This window comes from Oncorhynchus mykiss, chromosome 26, assembly GCF_057628025.1.
Source record: "Oncorhynchus mykiss isolate SJ-2025 chromosome 26, ASM5762802v1, whole genome shotgun sequence".
In the NCBI taxonomy this organism is placed as follows: Eukaryota; Metazoa; Chordata; class Actinopteri; order Salmoniformes; family Salmonidae; genus Oncorhynchus; species Oncorhynchus mykiss.
In genome coordinates this window covers 27048734-27062729 of record NC_143047.1, presented here as the reverse complement: position 1 = coordinate 27062729, position 13996 = coordinate 27048734, and the positions used below count along the sequence as shown (strand labels likewise).

The following is a 13996-nucleotide window of genomic DNA, read 5'->3' as shown; positions in this document are numbered from 1 at the left end:
CACCAAACTGTTCCTGGATGGTTGGGAGAAGTTGCTCTTGGAGGATGTGTTGGTACCATTCTTTAGTCATGGCTGTGTTCTTAGGCAAAATTGTGAGTGAGCCCACTCCCTTGGCTGAGAAACAACCCCACACATGAATGGTCTCAGGATGCTTTACTGTTGGCATGACACAGGACTAATGGTAGCAGTCACCTTGTCTTCGTCTGACAAGTTTTTTCAGGATGCCCTAAACAATCGGAAAGGGGATTCAGAGAAAATGACTTTACCCCAGTCCTCAGCAGTCCAAATCCTGTACCTTTTGCAGAATATCAGTCTGTTCCTGATGTTTTTCCTGGAGAGAAGAGGCTTCTTCGCTGCCCTTCTTGACTCCAGGCCATCCCCCAAAAGTCTGCGCCTCACTGTGCATGCAGATGCACTCACACCTGCCTGCTGCCATTCCTGAGCAAGCTCTGTACTGGTGGTGCCCCAATCCCGCAGCTGAATCAACTTTAGGAGACAGTCCTGGCGCTTGCTGGACTTTCTTGGGCGCCCTTAAGCCTTCTTCACAACAATTGAACCGCTCTCCTTGAAGTTCTTGATGATCCGATAAATGGTTGATTTAGGTGCAATCTTACTGGCAGCAATATCCTTGTCTGTGAAGCCCTTTTTGTCCAAAGCAATGATGACTGCATGTGTTTCCTGTAGGTAACCATGGAAGAACAATGATTCCAAGCACCACCCTCCTTTTGAAGCTTCCAGTCTGTTATTCGAATTCACTCAGCATGACAGAGTGATCTCCAGCCTTGTCCTCGTCAATACTCACACCTGTGTTAACGAGAGAATCACTGACATGACGTCAGCTGGTCCTTTTGTGGCAGGGCTGAAATGCAGTGGAAATGTTTTTGGGGGATTCAGTTCATTTGCATGGCCAAGAGGGACTTTGCAATTAATTGCAATTCATCTGATCACTCTTCATAACATTCTGGAGTATATGCAAATTGCCATCATACAAACTGAGGCAGCAGGCTTTGTAAAAATTAATATTTGTGTCATTCTCAAAACTTTTGGTCACGACTGTGTCAAATGTGAGTATTGTTGTTTTTCGAACTTTGTCTTGTCTTTTTCAAATTTGCAATATAGCATGATAGTGTCACTATCCATTAATTAGACCAACCGCTCATCCAGGCTCAGCACCACGTTGGTCTGGTCCAGGATGCGTATGCTCCTCTTGCCCTTGCTGGGGGGCAGCGTGCGCCCCAGGCTGTTCCTCTCCTGGCAGGCCTGTCCCAGGCTGCCCCGGGGGATCCTCAGGGTCTTCTGGGGGGGCTTCTCCACTGTACACTCCTTAGTAGAATTGTGTTGACTTATTAAGGGACTCAGGCTGTGTTATAAATGACACCCTATTCCCTATTTAGCACACTGGTTTTGACCAGGTCCCATTGGGCTGATGTAGTGCATTATATAGGGAATAAAGAGCCAATTCAAAACATAATCAAAAGATACCCATCAGTACATCAGGACTTATCTTCCTGAGTTGATTCTCAAACACACAATAGCAGAAACAACAAAATATGAAAAATCAAAAAATAAACCCTTTTCGATACACAGGCCTTGATACATAAACAAACAAACATTAACAAAATCTTGAATAATCCCTAGCAAAAGTCAGGAATTTCTTAAAGAGCAACTGCTTTAAAAAAGCAACGAATCCCTTTTAAAAATGGCCTATGTGGCATCATATGAGCCAGAAAAAGTTATTCTAGTGTCAGACTACAAAGTGTAAATAGGATAATTTTGCTCATAAAGTCAGTTTAAAACAGAGTTTGGAACATCTGTGCGTCAATGGGTAAATGAAGACAGGGTTTTGATTTGATGATGTCCATTAGTCCACTAACATGGGGTGAAGAGCTGCGGTGATTACTCTCTATCCCATAGCATAGACAGTGAGACTGTTTAAATAAGCTACCTGCTAATAGCCATAATGGCGCTGTACAACGTGACCGTGTGTTTGAAAGAGTATTTTCCAGTAAGCAACAGTTTGTTTAACTTTAGACAACTTTGTTCCAATATTTCTGTAATTCAGTGATATTTATTCCCATAGTAATTTGTTATGGATCCATAACTAAATAAACAAACGTCGGCATTTTGAAAGAGTATTTTTATCATTATTTTATTAACAAAAGCATAAAGATGCCATTATTAGTTACATTGTTTTAGTTAGAACGCGCAGACTGGCACTAAGAACAACGGGAACGTTTCCCTAGTCAGCGACATTATTAGTGCAATGCCCCTTAAAGTGTTGTTCTGTGCTACCCAGTGTGGCGGGGAGGGGGACCACCACCCTTCCTCCTCCTCCCTCCCCCATGGACTAGGTCTTTCTTCTGTGCGAGGCTCTGCAGCCCAAACCCATGCCTCCTGCCCTCGTGCCTTGAACCGCACGTGCTTTCAGTGGAAACAGATGGAGAACTGCAAGGCAATCCCACTGTGCACCACTCTGGGGCCATGACCAGTATATACAGTTGAAGTCAGAAGTTTACATACACCTTAGCCAAGTACATTTAGACACAGTTTTCACAATTCCCGACATTTAATCCTAGTAAAAATTCCCTGTTTTAGGTCAGTTAGGATCACCACTCTTATTTTAAGAATGTGAAATGTCAGAACAGTAATAGAGCGAATGATTTCTCTCATTCCCAGTGGGTCAGAAGTTTACATACACTTAATTAGTATTTGGTAGCTTTGCCTTTAAATTGTTTCACTTGGGTCAAACATTTTGGGTAGCCTTCCACAAGCTTCCCACAATAAGTTGGGTGAATTTTGGCCCCTTTCTCCTCACAGAGCTGGTGTAACTGAGTCAGGTTTGTAGGCCTCCTTGCTCGCAGACGCTTTTTTCAGTTCTGCCCACAAATGTACCACAAATGTGAGGTCAGGGCTTTGTGATGGCCACTCCAATACCTTGACTTTGTTGTCCTTAAGCCATTTTGCCACAACTTTGGAAGTATGCTTGGGGAGTGGATACAGATGGAGAACTGCAAGGCAATCCCATTGTGCACCACTCTGGGGCCATTTGCAACCAAGCTTTAACTTCCTGATTGATGTCTTGAGATGTTGCTTCAATATATCCACACAATTTTCCTTCCTCATGATGTCATATATTTTGTGAAGTTCAACAGTCCCTCCTGCAGCAAAGCACCCCCACAACATGATGCTGCCAACCCCGTGCTTCATGGTTGGGATGATATTCTTCGACATGCAAGCCTCCCCCTTTTTCCTCAAAACATAACAATGGTCATTATGGCCAAACAGTTCTATTTTTGTTTCACCAGACCAGAGGACATTTCTCCAAAAAGTACGATATTTGTCCCCATGTGCAGTTGCAACCCTAGTCTGGCTTTTTTATGGTGGTTTTGGAGCAGTGGCTTCTTTCTTGCTGAGCAGCTTTTCAGGTTATGTCGATATAGGACTCGTTTTACTATGGATATATATACTTTTGTACCCATTTCCTCCATCATCTTCACAAGGTCCTTTGCTGTTGTTCTGGGAATGATTTGCACTTTTCGCACCAAAGTACATTCATCTCTAGGAGACAGAATGCGTCTCCTTCCTGAGCGGTATGATGGCTGCGTGGTTCCATGGTGTTTATACTTGCGTACTATTGTTTGTACAGATGAATGTGGTACATTCAGGCGCAATTTGCTCCCAGGGATGAACCAGACTTGTGGAGGTCTACAACTTTTTTTCTGAGGTCTTGGCTGATTTATTTTGATTTTCCCATGATGCCAAGCAAAGAGGCACTGAGTTTGTAGGTAGGCCTTGAAATATATCCACAGGTACACCTCCAATTGACTCAAATGATGTAAATCCGCCTATCAGAAGCTTCTAAAGCCAAGACATAATTTTCTGGAATTTTCCAAGCATTTTACAGGCAGTCAACTTAGTGTATGTAAACTTCTGACCCACTGGAATTGTGATACAGTAAGATATAAGTGAAAAAATCTGTCTGTAAACAATTGTTGCAAAAATGACTTGTGTCATGCACAAAGTAGATGTCCTAACGGACTTGCCAAAACTATAGTGTGTTAACAAGAAATTTGTGGAGTGGTTGAAAAATTAGTTTTAATGACTCTTGGCCATAGTGGAGTTTGGAGTGTGACTGTGTGTGTAAACTTCCGACTTTAACTGTATTGTCCTGCTAATAACAGGGTTAATAATATACAGTGAGGGAAAAAAGTATTTGATCACCTGCTGATTTTGTACGTTTGCCCACTGACAAAGAAATTATCAGTCTATAATTTTAATGGTAGGTTTATTTGAACAGTGAGAGACAGAATAACAAAACAAATCCAGAAAAACACATGTCAAATACGTTATAAATTGATTTGCATTTTAATGAGGGAAATAAGTATTTGACCCCTCTGCAAAACATGACTTAGTACTTGGTGCCACAACCCTTGTTGGTAATCATAGAGGTCAGACGTTTCTTATAGTTGGCCATCAGGTTTGCACACATCTCAGGAGGGATTTTGTCCCACTACTCTTTGCAGATCTTCTCCAAGTCATTAAGGTTGAGGCAGACGTTTGGCAACTCGAACCTTCAGCTCCCTCCACAGATTTTCTATGGGATTAAGGTCTGGAGACTGGCTAGGCCACTCCAGGACCTTAATGTGCTTCTTCTTGAGCCACTCCTTTGTTGCCTTGGCCATGTGTTTTGGGTCATTGTCATGCTGGAATACCCATCCACGACCCATTTTCAATGCCCTGGCTGAGGGAAGGAGGTTCTCACCCAAGATTTGACGGTACATGGCCCCGTCCATCGTCCCTTTGATGCGGAGAAGTTGTCCTGTCCCCTTAGCAGAAAAACACCCCCAAAGCATAATGTTTCCACCTCCATGTTTGACGGTGGGAACATCGTTCTTGAGGTCATAGGCAGCATTCTTCCTCCTCCAAACATGGCGAGTTGAGTTGATGCCAAAGAGCTTATTTGCAAATTATGGTGGGAAATAAGTATTTGGTAACCTACAAACAAGCAAGATTTCTGGCTCTCACAGACCTGTAACTTCTTCTTTAAGAGGCTCCTCTGTCTTCCACTCGTTACCTGTATTAATGGCACCTGTTTGAACTTGTTATCAGTATAAAAGACACCTGTCCACAACCTCAAACAGTCACACTCCAAACTCCACTATGGCCAAGACCAAAGAGCTGTCAAAGGACACCAGAAACAAAATTGTACACCTGCACCAGGCTGGGAAGACTGAATCTGCAATAGGTAAGCAGCTTGGTTTGAAGAAATCAACTGTGGGAGCAATTATTAGGAAATGGAAGACATACAAGACCACTGATAATCTCCCTCGATCTGGGGTTCCACACAAGATCTCACCCCGTGGGGTCAAAATGATCACAAGAACGGTGAGCAAAAATCCCAGAACCACACGGGGGGACCTAGTGAGTGACTTGCAGAGAGCTGGGACCAAAGTAAAAAAGCCTACCATCAGTAACACACTACGCCACCAGGGACTCAAATCCTGCAGTGCCAGACGTGTCCCCCTGCTTAAGCCAGTACATGTCCAGGCCAGTCTGAAGTTTGCTAGGTAGCATTTGGATGATCCAGAAGAAGATTGGGAGAATGTCATATGGTCAGATGAAACCAAAATATAACTTTTTGGTAAAAACTCAACTGTTGAAGGAGTAAGAAGCATTTCAAGGTCCTGGAGTGGCCTAGCCAGTCTCCAGATCTCAACCCAATAGAAAATCTGTGGAGGGAGTTGAAAGTCCGTGTTGCCCAGCAACAGCCCCAAAATATCACTGCTCTAGAGATCTGCATGGAGGAATGGGCCAAAATACCAGCAACAGTGTGTGAAAACATTGTGAAGACTTACAGAAAACGTTTGACCTCTGTCATTGCCAACAAAGGGTATATCATTTATACTTATATTATAATAATATAAGTATTGAGAAACTTTTGTTATTGACCAAATACTTATTTTCCACCATAATTTGCAAATAAATTAATTTTAAAAATCCTACAATGTGATTTTCTGGATTTTTTTTCTCCTGTCTGTCTGTCATAGTTGAAGTGTACCTATGATGAAAATTACAGGCCTCATCTTTTTAAGTGGGAGAACTTGCACAATTGGTGGCTGACTAAATACTTTTTTGCCCCACTTATTGTGCTTTCTTTAGCAGGGGGATCTTGCGGGCGCTGCAGGATTTCAGTCCTTCACGGCGTAGTGTGTTACCAATTGTTTTCTTGGTAACTATGAGCCCAGCTGCCTTGAGATCATTGACAAGATCCTCCCGTGTAGTTCTGGGCTGATTCCTCACCGTTCTCATGATCATTGCAACTCCACGAGGTGAGATCTTGCATGGAGCCCCAGGCCGAGGGAGATTGACAGTTCTTTTGTGTTTCTTCCATTTGCGAATAATCGCACCAACTGTTGTCACCTTCTCACCAAGCTGCTTGGCGATGGTCTTGTAGCCCATTCCAGCCTTGTGTCGGTCTACAATCTTGTCCCTGACATCCTTGGAGAGCTATTTGGTCTTGGCCATAGTGGAGAGTTTGGAATATGATTGATTGATTGCTTCTGTGGACAGGTGTCTTTTATACAGGTAACAAACTGAGATTAGGAGCACTGCCTTCAAGAATGTGCTCCTAATCTCAGCTCGTTACCTGTATAAAAGACACCTGGGAGTCAGAAATCTTTCTGATTGAGAGGGTGGTCAAATACTTATTTCCCTCTGTCTCTCACTGTTCAAATAAACCTACCATTAAAATTAGATGGATCATTTCTTTGTCAGTGGGCAAACGTACAAAATCAGCAGGGGATCAAATACTTTTTTCCCTCACTGTATTGGTGAGAATATCCAAGTTTTTTTTTATATATCATTCTAAATTAATAATAAAATCGCTTTGTTTTAAAAAATAATATTTTGGAGATGATTTTGTTTTCAAATAACGTGAAATGAGCACGAAAAAGGCCATTGTTGAACATGGGATGAGACATTGTTACTAATTTCTAAATAAAGACAGTTTGTTATTTAGAATAATTTGTTTATGTTATTAGAGTGAGAGAAACCAAAAACCTACAGTCATCTCATGGGTCTCCCAGTCGAGGCCAGCACAGGTATTGAACCAGCACCTGTAGCAACACAGCTTGCACTGCCTTAGACCGTTGCGCCACTCAGACGCTGTGCAATGTGCCCGGTCAGGAGTGGGCTATACTACTACAGTAAGAGAAAAATAATCCTAATAAAATAAAATTATGAAAACCTTTGTGTAATAAAAGTTTTAGTAAGTAATACTGAAGTCGTGCACAATTATCAGTTTCTATTTAGGTTTATGTCGCCCATTCATTGTCAGTTAGAGACACAGTAGGACCCAAAACAATCAGTGCTCTAACTCCCCCTTGCGCTGGTCTGGAGCAATGAAGTTGTGATGCAGGATACCGTACTTAAACACAAATTAACTCTAAGTAACGAAGGATAATCTCAAAACTTTTAGTGGAGCAACCACATTACAAGACTGAAATCTGTTTTTTTCTAATGAGCAACAGAAAAACACACGTGACAGTCGAAATGTTCAGTGGCTCTTTAAACATATGTATATTTACCTTGACCACCATGTAGAAGCGCCAGTCCTCCCTGAAGCCCCCACTGGACTTCTCCTGGCTCCACAGGGCAGAGCTCATGGCTGAAGGGGCTGGGGCAGCTGGGGCATAGCAGTGGGAAATACAGGGTCCGCCTGTCTAACTAACCCAAAAAGAAGCCCCTCTCTCTTCCCTTTATGGACGTTCCTCTATCCCCAAAGCAGTGACAAGGGCATAGCAAGGGTGAGAGAGAAACTAGGCCTACCACCTGAAGGGAAGGTTGTCTGGTTAGAGAGTAGACAGAGAGGATGTTATGGTCGCTCACAGGCTCCTGCTGGCCTGGGGTGCCCTCTTAACGGGCTCAACTGTCTGCCTGCATGCCCCAATGTACGTCGTAGGACCTGTGTACGAATAGAAAGGCATGGTGTTATTATGACTATGTTGTTAAAAGGTCATGGAATGCCTCCAGGTTAATTCTATTAAATCACTGACTTATCATAAATCCCAGAGCAATTTCTCACCCCCAAAAAATTGGCCTATGGCTAGGCTAACCCAAATAAGCATGGAGTTGTTTTTTAAAGATTTGCTAGAAATTGGCCTTTTCGGGAAAACAACAAAACATTTAGGCAATACAAATCTGGGATAAGCTCTGAATAAATGGCATTCAAAGATTAAAATTGGTATCTAAACAAACAGGATGTAGTCTCATTAGAATGTAGGGCTAGTATCTGAGTGAAGCCTGATTGCACCATTAGCTACAGGCTGCTACTCTACCTCATAAAACTGACGGTGAAAACCAGTTGAGCACAAACATGATTAGGCCTAACCTAGTGTACTACCGGTATCTTGCAACCAAATAGGCCAAAAAAAACAAAAAAACATAAAAACATACTACCTGTATTCTGATTCCTGACAAACCTATTTCACTTTTTGACAGATCCCTTTTGATTTGAACAAAACCTTCCATACATATTTGCCCATTGTAGAAGTGCTCAGGAAGTGACTTTGTAGCTGAATGCCAAAACATTCAGGAGATAAAGGTGCTCAAAGTTGACTTATTTTGCATACCCCACCATACCATGAAACATCAATGTCTTCATCACTGAAAAAGATAAAGAGTTTGGGATTGTTATAATTTAAAAAGCTTACAAACAGGGTTGTCAAACTATTTAATAGTTTCTGGAAAAAGAAAATGGCAATTATATTATGCTTCTTTTCAAGAAATAATAAAATAGTTTGACAAGCTTTTAAATGATATCAAGCTGAACCACTTATCTTTTCCAGTGATGAAGACACGGATGTCTCATGGTGTGGTGGGGTATGCGAAATGGGTCAACTTTGAGCACTTTAATCTCCTGAATGTTTTGGCATTCAGGTACAAAAAGTAACTTTCTTAACACTTCTTCCATGGGCAAACATGCATAGAAAGTTGACAGGGATGCTGTCCAAAAACTGATTGAATTCAAATGGCTGTACCCTGAAGGCAATTTTGAAGCATGCAGACAATATGCTCAAAACCTGTTGATACTCTCCTCTTAAGATGAGAAATGGGTGATGCCGCTCAGGCCTTGGTCCTACTGTCAATATTAACACAAATGGATTCTAAGCCAAGCGTTAGTCACACACTGTTATAAACATATTACTCAAAACCCATTTTGGATTTCCCCTAGCTGTGTGTTAAGGGAGCTGTGAGGGGGAATTCACAGACTAAAGCAGTCAAACGCCTCTTCCTGACAAACAATAGAGTCACCGCCACTGTAATACAGGGTCAACCTGTTTGACCAACCCAATATGAAGGGGGGGATCCAAGCACCTCTGACATGACTCCTCTTTATGGTTCTCTGGCCACTCTCACATCTAGGCTATTCACACCTCATGTCTGTGCATCAATCAAGCAACTTGAGGCTCTCGAGCGGTGCAGCGGTCTAAGGCACTGCATCTCAGTGCTAGAGGCTTCACTACAGACCCTGGTTCGATTGCAGGCTGTATCACAACCAGCCATGATTGGGAGTCCCATAGGGCTGCGCACAATTGGCCCAGTGTCGTCCAGGTTAGAGTTTGGCTGGGGTAGACTGTCATTGTAAATAAGAATTAGTTCTTCACTGACTTGCCTAGTTAAATAAAGGTTAAATAAAACATTGTTTTTCTTAAATCAATGACAGGGTGCCGCTGTGGTAGCCTTGGTTTGCATTGCAACTCCTCTTAGGCTGTGCATCTGTGCTTAACATCAATTTTCACAGTTCAAATTTCACAGAGGACTTGTTGTTTATCATGCAATGTTGACCATGTCCCTATTTGAGCTTAAGGAGGGAGCATGGGGTGAGCAAAAGAACATGACAGACATTTACTATGTTGTGATGTTATTCTAGCAGTCTACCATAAGGAAGGAGTGAGGGCAAAAGGCCTATTGCCCTTTCAAAATACACATAATTGAATGACCCTTGGTCAACAACATGCACTACTGCATGGGGTGGGTATAATTTCTGGAACGTTCGAACTGGAATCTGTTCCAAAAACTTCGTAAATATCAAGGTTGCCAACAAACGCATATAAAGTTGTATAGCGGCAGAATAAGATACCGGGTAGGGAGTGGGCTATTTCATTAAGTTTTTCACTCACCACATTTATTCCGAAAAAGTCTTTCCTCACTCTGGTAGCTTATGGACAAACATTAAGAATCAGCTACGTCGTGAGTTGATGTCTATTCGGCAGCCAGTTAGCTAGCTACGTGAATTGATCATGCTACTTTGTATGCGTTGTTTGTTGACAACCTTGTACTTAACAACGTTATTGGAAGAGATTCCTGTTGGAACGTTCCACAAATTATACCAACCCTACTGCACGTCAGATAATGCCCAAGTAAGAAGCACTGCTTACTTGGGCATTATCTGACATGACAACTACTTCTGAAAGTAGCCCACTAGTCCCGTTTGCTTTGCCTTTTAAATTAACAGTGTGAATGTGTGATGTACAATGTAGCCACGTACTGATGGTGCTGATATCCTGAATATAAAATTACTGGGATGCAACACTGATTATCTAAACACACCATACCATCATGTTTCCATTTCCAATCACAACATTCAAAAGCCCCAAAAGATTAAATAAAATATTATTAACAGCAGAGTAATTGTATCATTATTGCAGTTGTCTTGCCAGTTCCATCAGTGACATCACTGAATAAAGCCAGTCAGCAGCAGCGAGTGATGATGACGCGTGAGAGAAGAAGGAAGAATGTGTCACTGCCAGGCCTTGCTAAATCATGGCTGAGGAAGGACACTGATTGAGAAAACACCCATGGAACATGTCAATTAGTGTAAAACTGCACATATACTAGGACATGTTTTGCTGTAGGGCTAGCTAGCCAGTATAGCAAACCATGCGATATTTGATCAGGTGCATCCATATCATAATCTGACGTATGACGAGGGTAGCAAAGACGAAATATTGCTATCATTATGACATAATGTCGTTAGCTAGCTCGTTTTCTTACCTTATTCAAACGTCAGTTCGATGCTGGAGTGTCATGTCACCTGCTCATTCCAATGCTGTCCTTTCGTAGCTGAGGTTGTGATTAACTGGCTAGTTTGTTGATAGCAAACCAGCTGAGAACTGATATGACAGCCTCGAAATTAGCTAGCCAAAATAGCTAGTATGGCTAGCTAGCTGCCCCCATGCAACACAGAGCCTGTTATCTACGGCATTTAATGTAGATAACTATTTTTCTGAACGACTCTTTGACTATACTATTAAATACTGACAGACAAACGAAATCAGGCCTTATAGCGAGAGGAATAAATATTATTTACAGAACCAATAGACACCGAAATGTTTGTCGCCTGATATTATGTCAATTTAAAAAACCCATTGGCCAATCTGCATCCATGACAAGTGCCAATTGGCTGTGCTTCAGGTTAGTCATTAAGTCCCACCCCCCGGGGTTTTCCCACGAGTTTGGTTGACGGGTATTGAGGAATCTGCGAATAAGGGGTTCTCTACTAGCATTTTCAAAACCGTGCTACTCGTCTCTCTGGCTGACGGTCTTCCCTAGTTACCACAGCCACAAAGTCTTAAAGCCCACATATTTCTACAATGTTTATTCTTAAAAAGTTAATATTAACCTAGCCATAATCTTAACCACACTACTAACCTTATGCCTAACCTAAAATGAAAACCAAAAGGCACATTTTTGTTTTCGTGAATTTTTACGAAATTGCCCATTTGACGTTGTGGCTGTGGTAACTAGTGATAACCCTGGCAGACCCTGCACACTAGATTACTGATAGGGGGCGCTGTGTTGAAGCCACTGTGCCTCCATCTTGGCCTGATCTTAAAGTGATACCCTCTATACGCAATATTCCAGTCAAGGAAAAAGTAACATACCTTGGGAGTACTATATATAAGCATCAACAGGAAAGATGTTTATTAAATTTCATACCTATTATTGAAAAAAAACTCAAATAAATTGAACCATTGATTGCAGAGGGATTTATCCCTGATAGGTCGAGTATTGCTTTCTAAAGCTGAATGCATCTCCAGACTTACTTATGCAGCCCAGCCGCTACATGTTGACAACAAAATAGTTAAAGCTGTTGACCATATGCTTTTCAACTTCCGCTGTAAAAATCATACACATTATATTAGGAAATCTGTCGTTATGAACACATAAGAATATGGTGATTTTCCTACTTTGAATAATACTTTTTAAGATACATTGTGCTAAACATTTCTTAAAGAATCCAATTTCAATTTGAAATTTCATCCCTCATTATAACTTTTCCCGTTTTGGTGGCCTGAATTTTAAGTTACCTTGTAAGTAGAACATTGATAAGATTCCTACAAAATGATCTGCTTTTCATAGACAAGTATTCTTAGCGTGGTTGTTATTATATTAACACATTTCTTCCCCTCATAGGTATTCCATTTGGAACAATAAGGACATTTCTTCCCCTCATAGGTATTCCATTTGGAACAATAAGGATATTTTGTATAGAAACAAGTCTTCATTCTTTTAGAACTGGTTTAATAATCATATCCTGCTGGTGAGCCAACTTTTTGATGCAGGATTGTTACTCAATTTTTATCTTGTTACAATATCCCTGTTACACCTAGAGTTCGCCATAGTCTTTGATGCTATTCCTTCTGGAACTATCATGTTGTTTAGAGGTGTAACCAGACCTCACCTTCTTGACCTACCCTCACTTAATCCAGTTGACTCTCCAATAGGAAACATTTGTTTCTGCTTACTCCCTCAGAACAACAGATCTCTACGTGCTTTATTTCAAAGGGATATTGTATCCCTTCCTTGTCACAATTTACTGGAATACATTTGTCAATAATATCTGTTGGAAAAAAGTCTGGTTATTACCACACAAATACCTGCTTGTTAACAAGGTCAAAGAGGTCTCTTTCAGAATAATCCATAAGTATTACCCTTCGAATCATTACCTGAAGAAACTCAAAAAATACATTATTAACATGAACTATACTTTTTGTGTTGAGCATCCAGAAACAGTTTTGCATTTATTTTGGCATTGTCTACATGTAAAGAAATGATGGAAAGTTATTCATAGTTTTATAACTGTTAATATTCTTGATGATGTTGTTTTTTATGGGAGAATATGCTGCTCAGTTTCCTTAACTATAATAAGGATAATGAAAAACAATTTTATCTCATAAATCTAATTGTGCTAATGGCAAAATGTCATATTTATAAATGTAAATTCACTAATAAAAAAACACTCTTCCATGTTTTCTATAAGGAATTCGAGCAGTACATTAAGACCATTCTACATAATTCTAATAAAAAAGCTGTTAAAACAATCAACATGTGTGCATCTTTTAAAGTCTTTGTATAATCTGTAATTTGTTGTACCCCCTAGCATATGTTAGCATTGTCTGTTTGTATACTTCTTGTATGTATACTGGTTTATCTGCAAGCAAAAAAATAATAATAAAATAAATCTTGACCTAATCTTGGTACTCCCCCGCAATTGGGATCTACATCCATTTTTGCCAAATTTATTCTATTACAATCACCTTCATACATAGGTTTAAATTATATTGTGAGCTAAACACAAAAATAAATACAAATATAAAAACATTTTTGTTAAAGTATCACCCTAGAGATTACTAATAATACTGTCACCACTACAACAACAAAATACTTAAATATATGCAATTTTATCCTTGAAAGGTTTAATTGAAATACTGTAGAATTCCATATTCCTATGGAGGACTGCTCCTACTGGGGAGTGCCAATATGGCCGACCAGTGGCTTCAAAGCCAATACAATGGCCAATACAAACCATCAGCAGTCCAGGGTTTATATTCATAATTGATTGCCTCCCACATTAACAGTGCTGTTGACAGGTCTGGGATCCACTATACTGTGACTTGTACAGTGTACACAGATTAATGTCATTCAAACCAGG

At 40.7% G+C, this 13996-nt stretch overlaps 1 protein-coding gene across 2 annotated transcripts in view; it reads right to left on the bottom strand.

Annotated features, from left to right (window-relative positions):
• LOC110506735 (ubiquitin carboxyl-terminal hydrolase CYLD) overlaps positions 1–11605 on the bottom strand; it is a 31767-nt gene extending 20162 nt beyond the window's left edge. The window contains exons 1-3 of one of the 2 annotated variants that reach the window (XM_021586568.3): positions 11056–11605; positions 7587–7963; positions 1154–1323 (exon numbers count right to left, since the gene is read on the bottom strand). In XM_021586568.3, coding sequence (XP_021442243.2) covers positions 1154–1323; positions 7587–7664 — 248 coding nt within the window. In that variant the 5' untranslated portion in view covers positions 7665–7963; positions 11056–11605. The remainder of the gene's footprint in view (positions 1–1153; positions 1324–7586; positions 7964–11055) is intronic. The other variant, XM_021586569.3, reaches the window with a different exon arrangement.
• Between the last annotated feature and the right edge of the window lie 2391 nt (positions 11606–13996).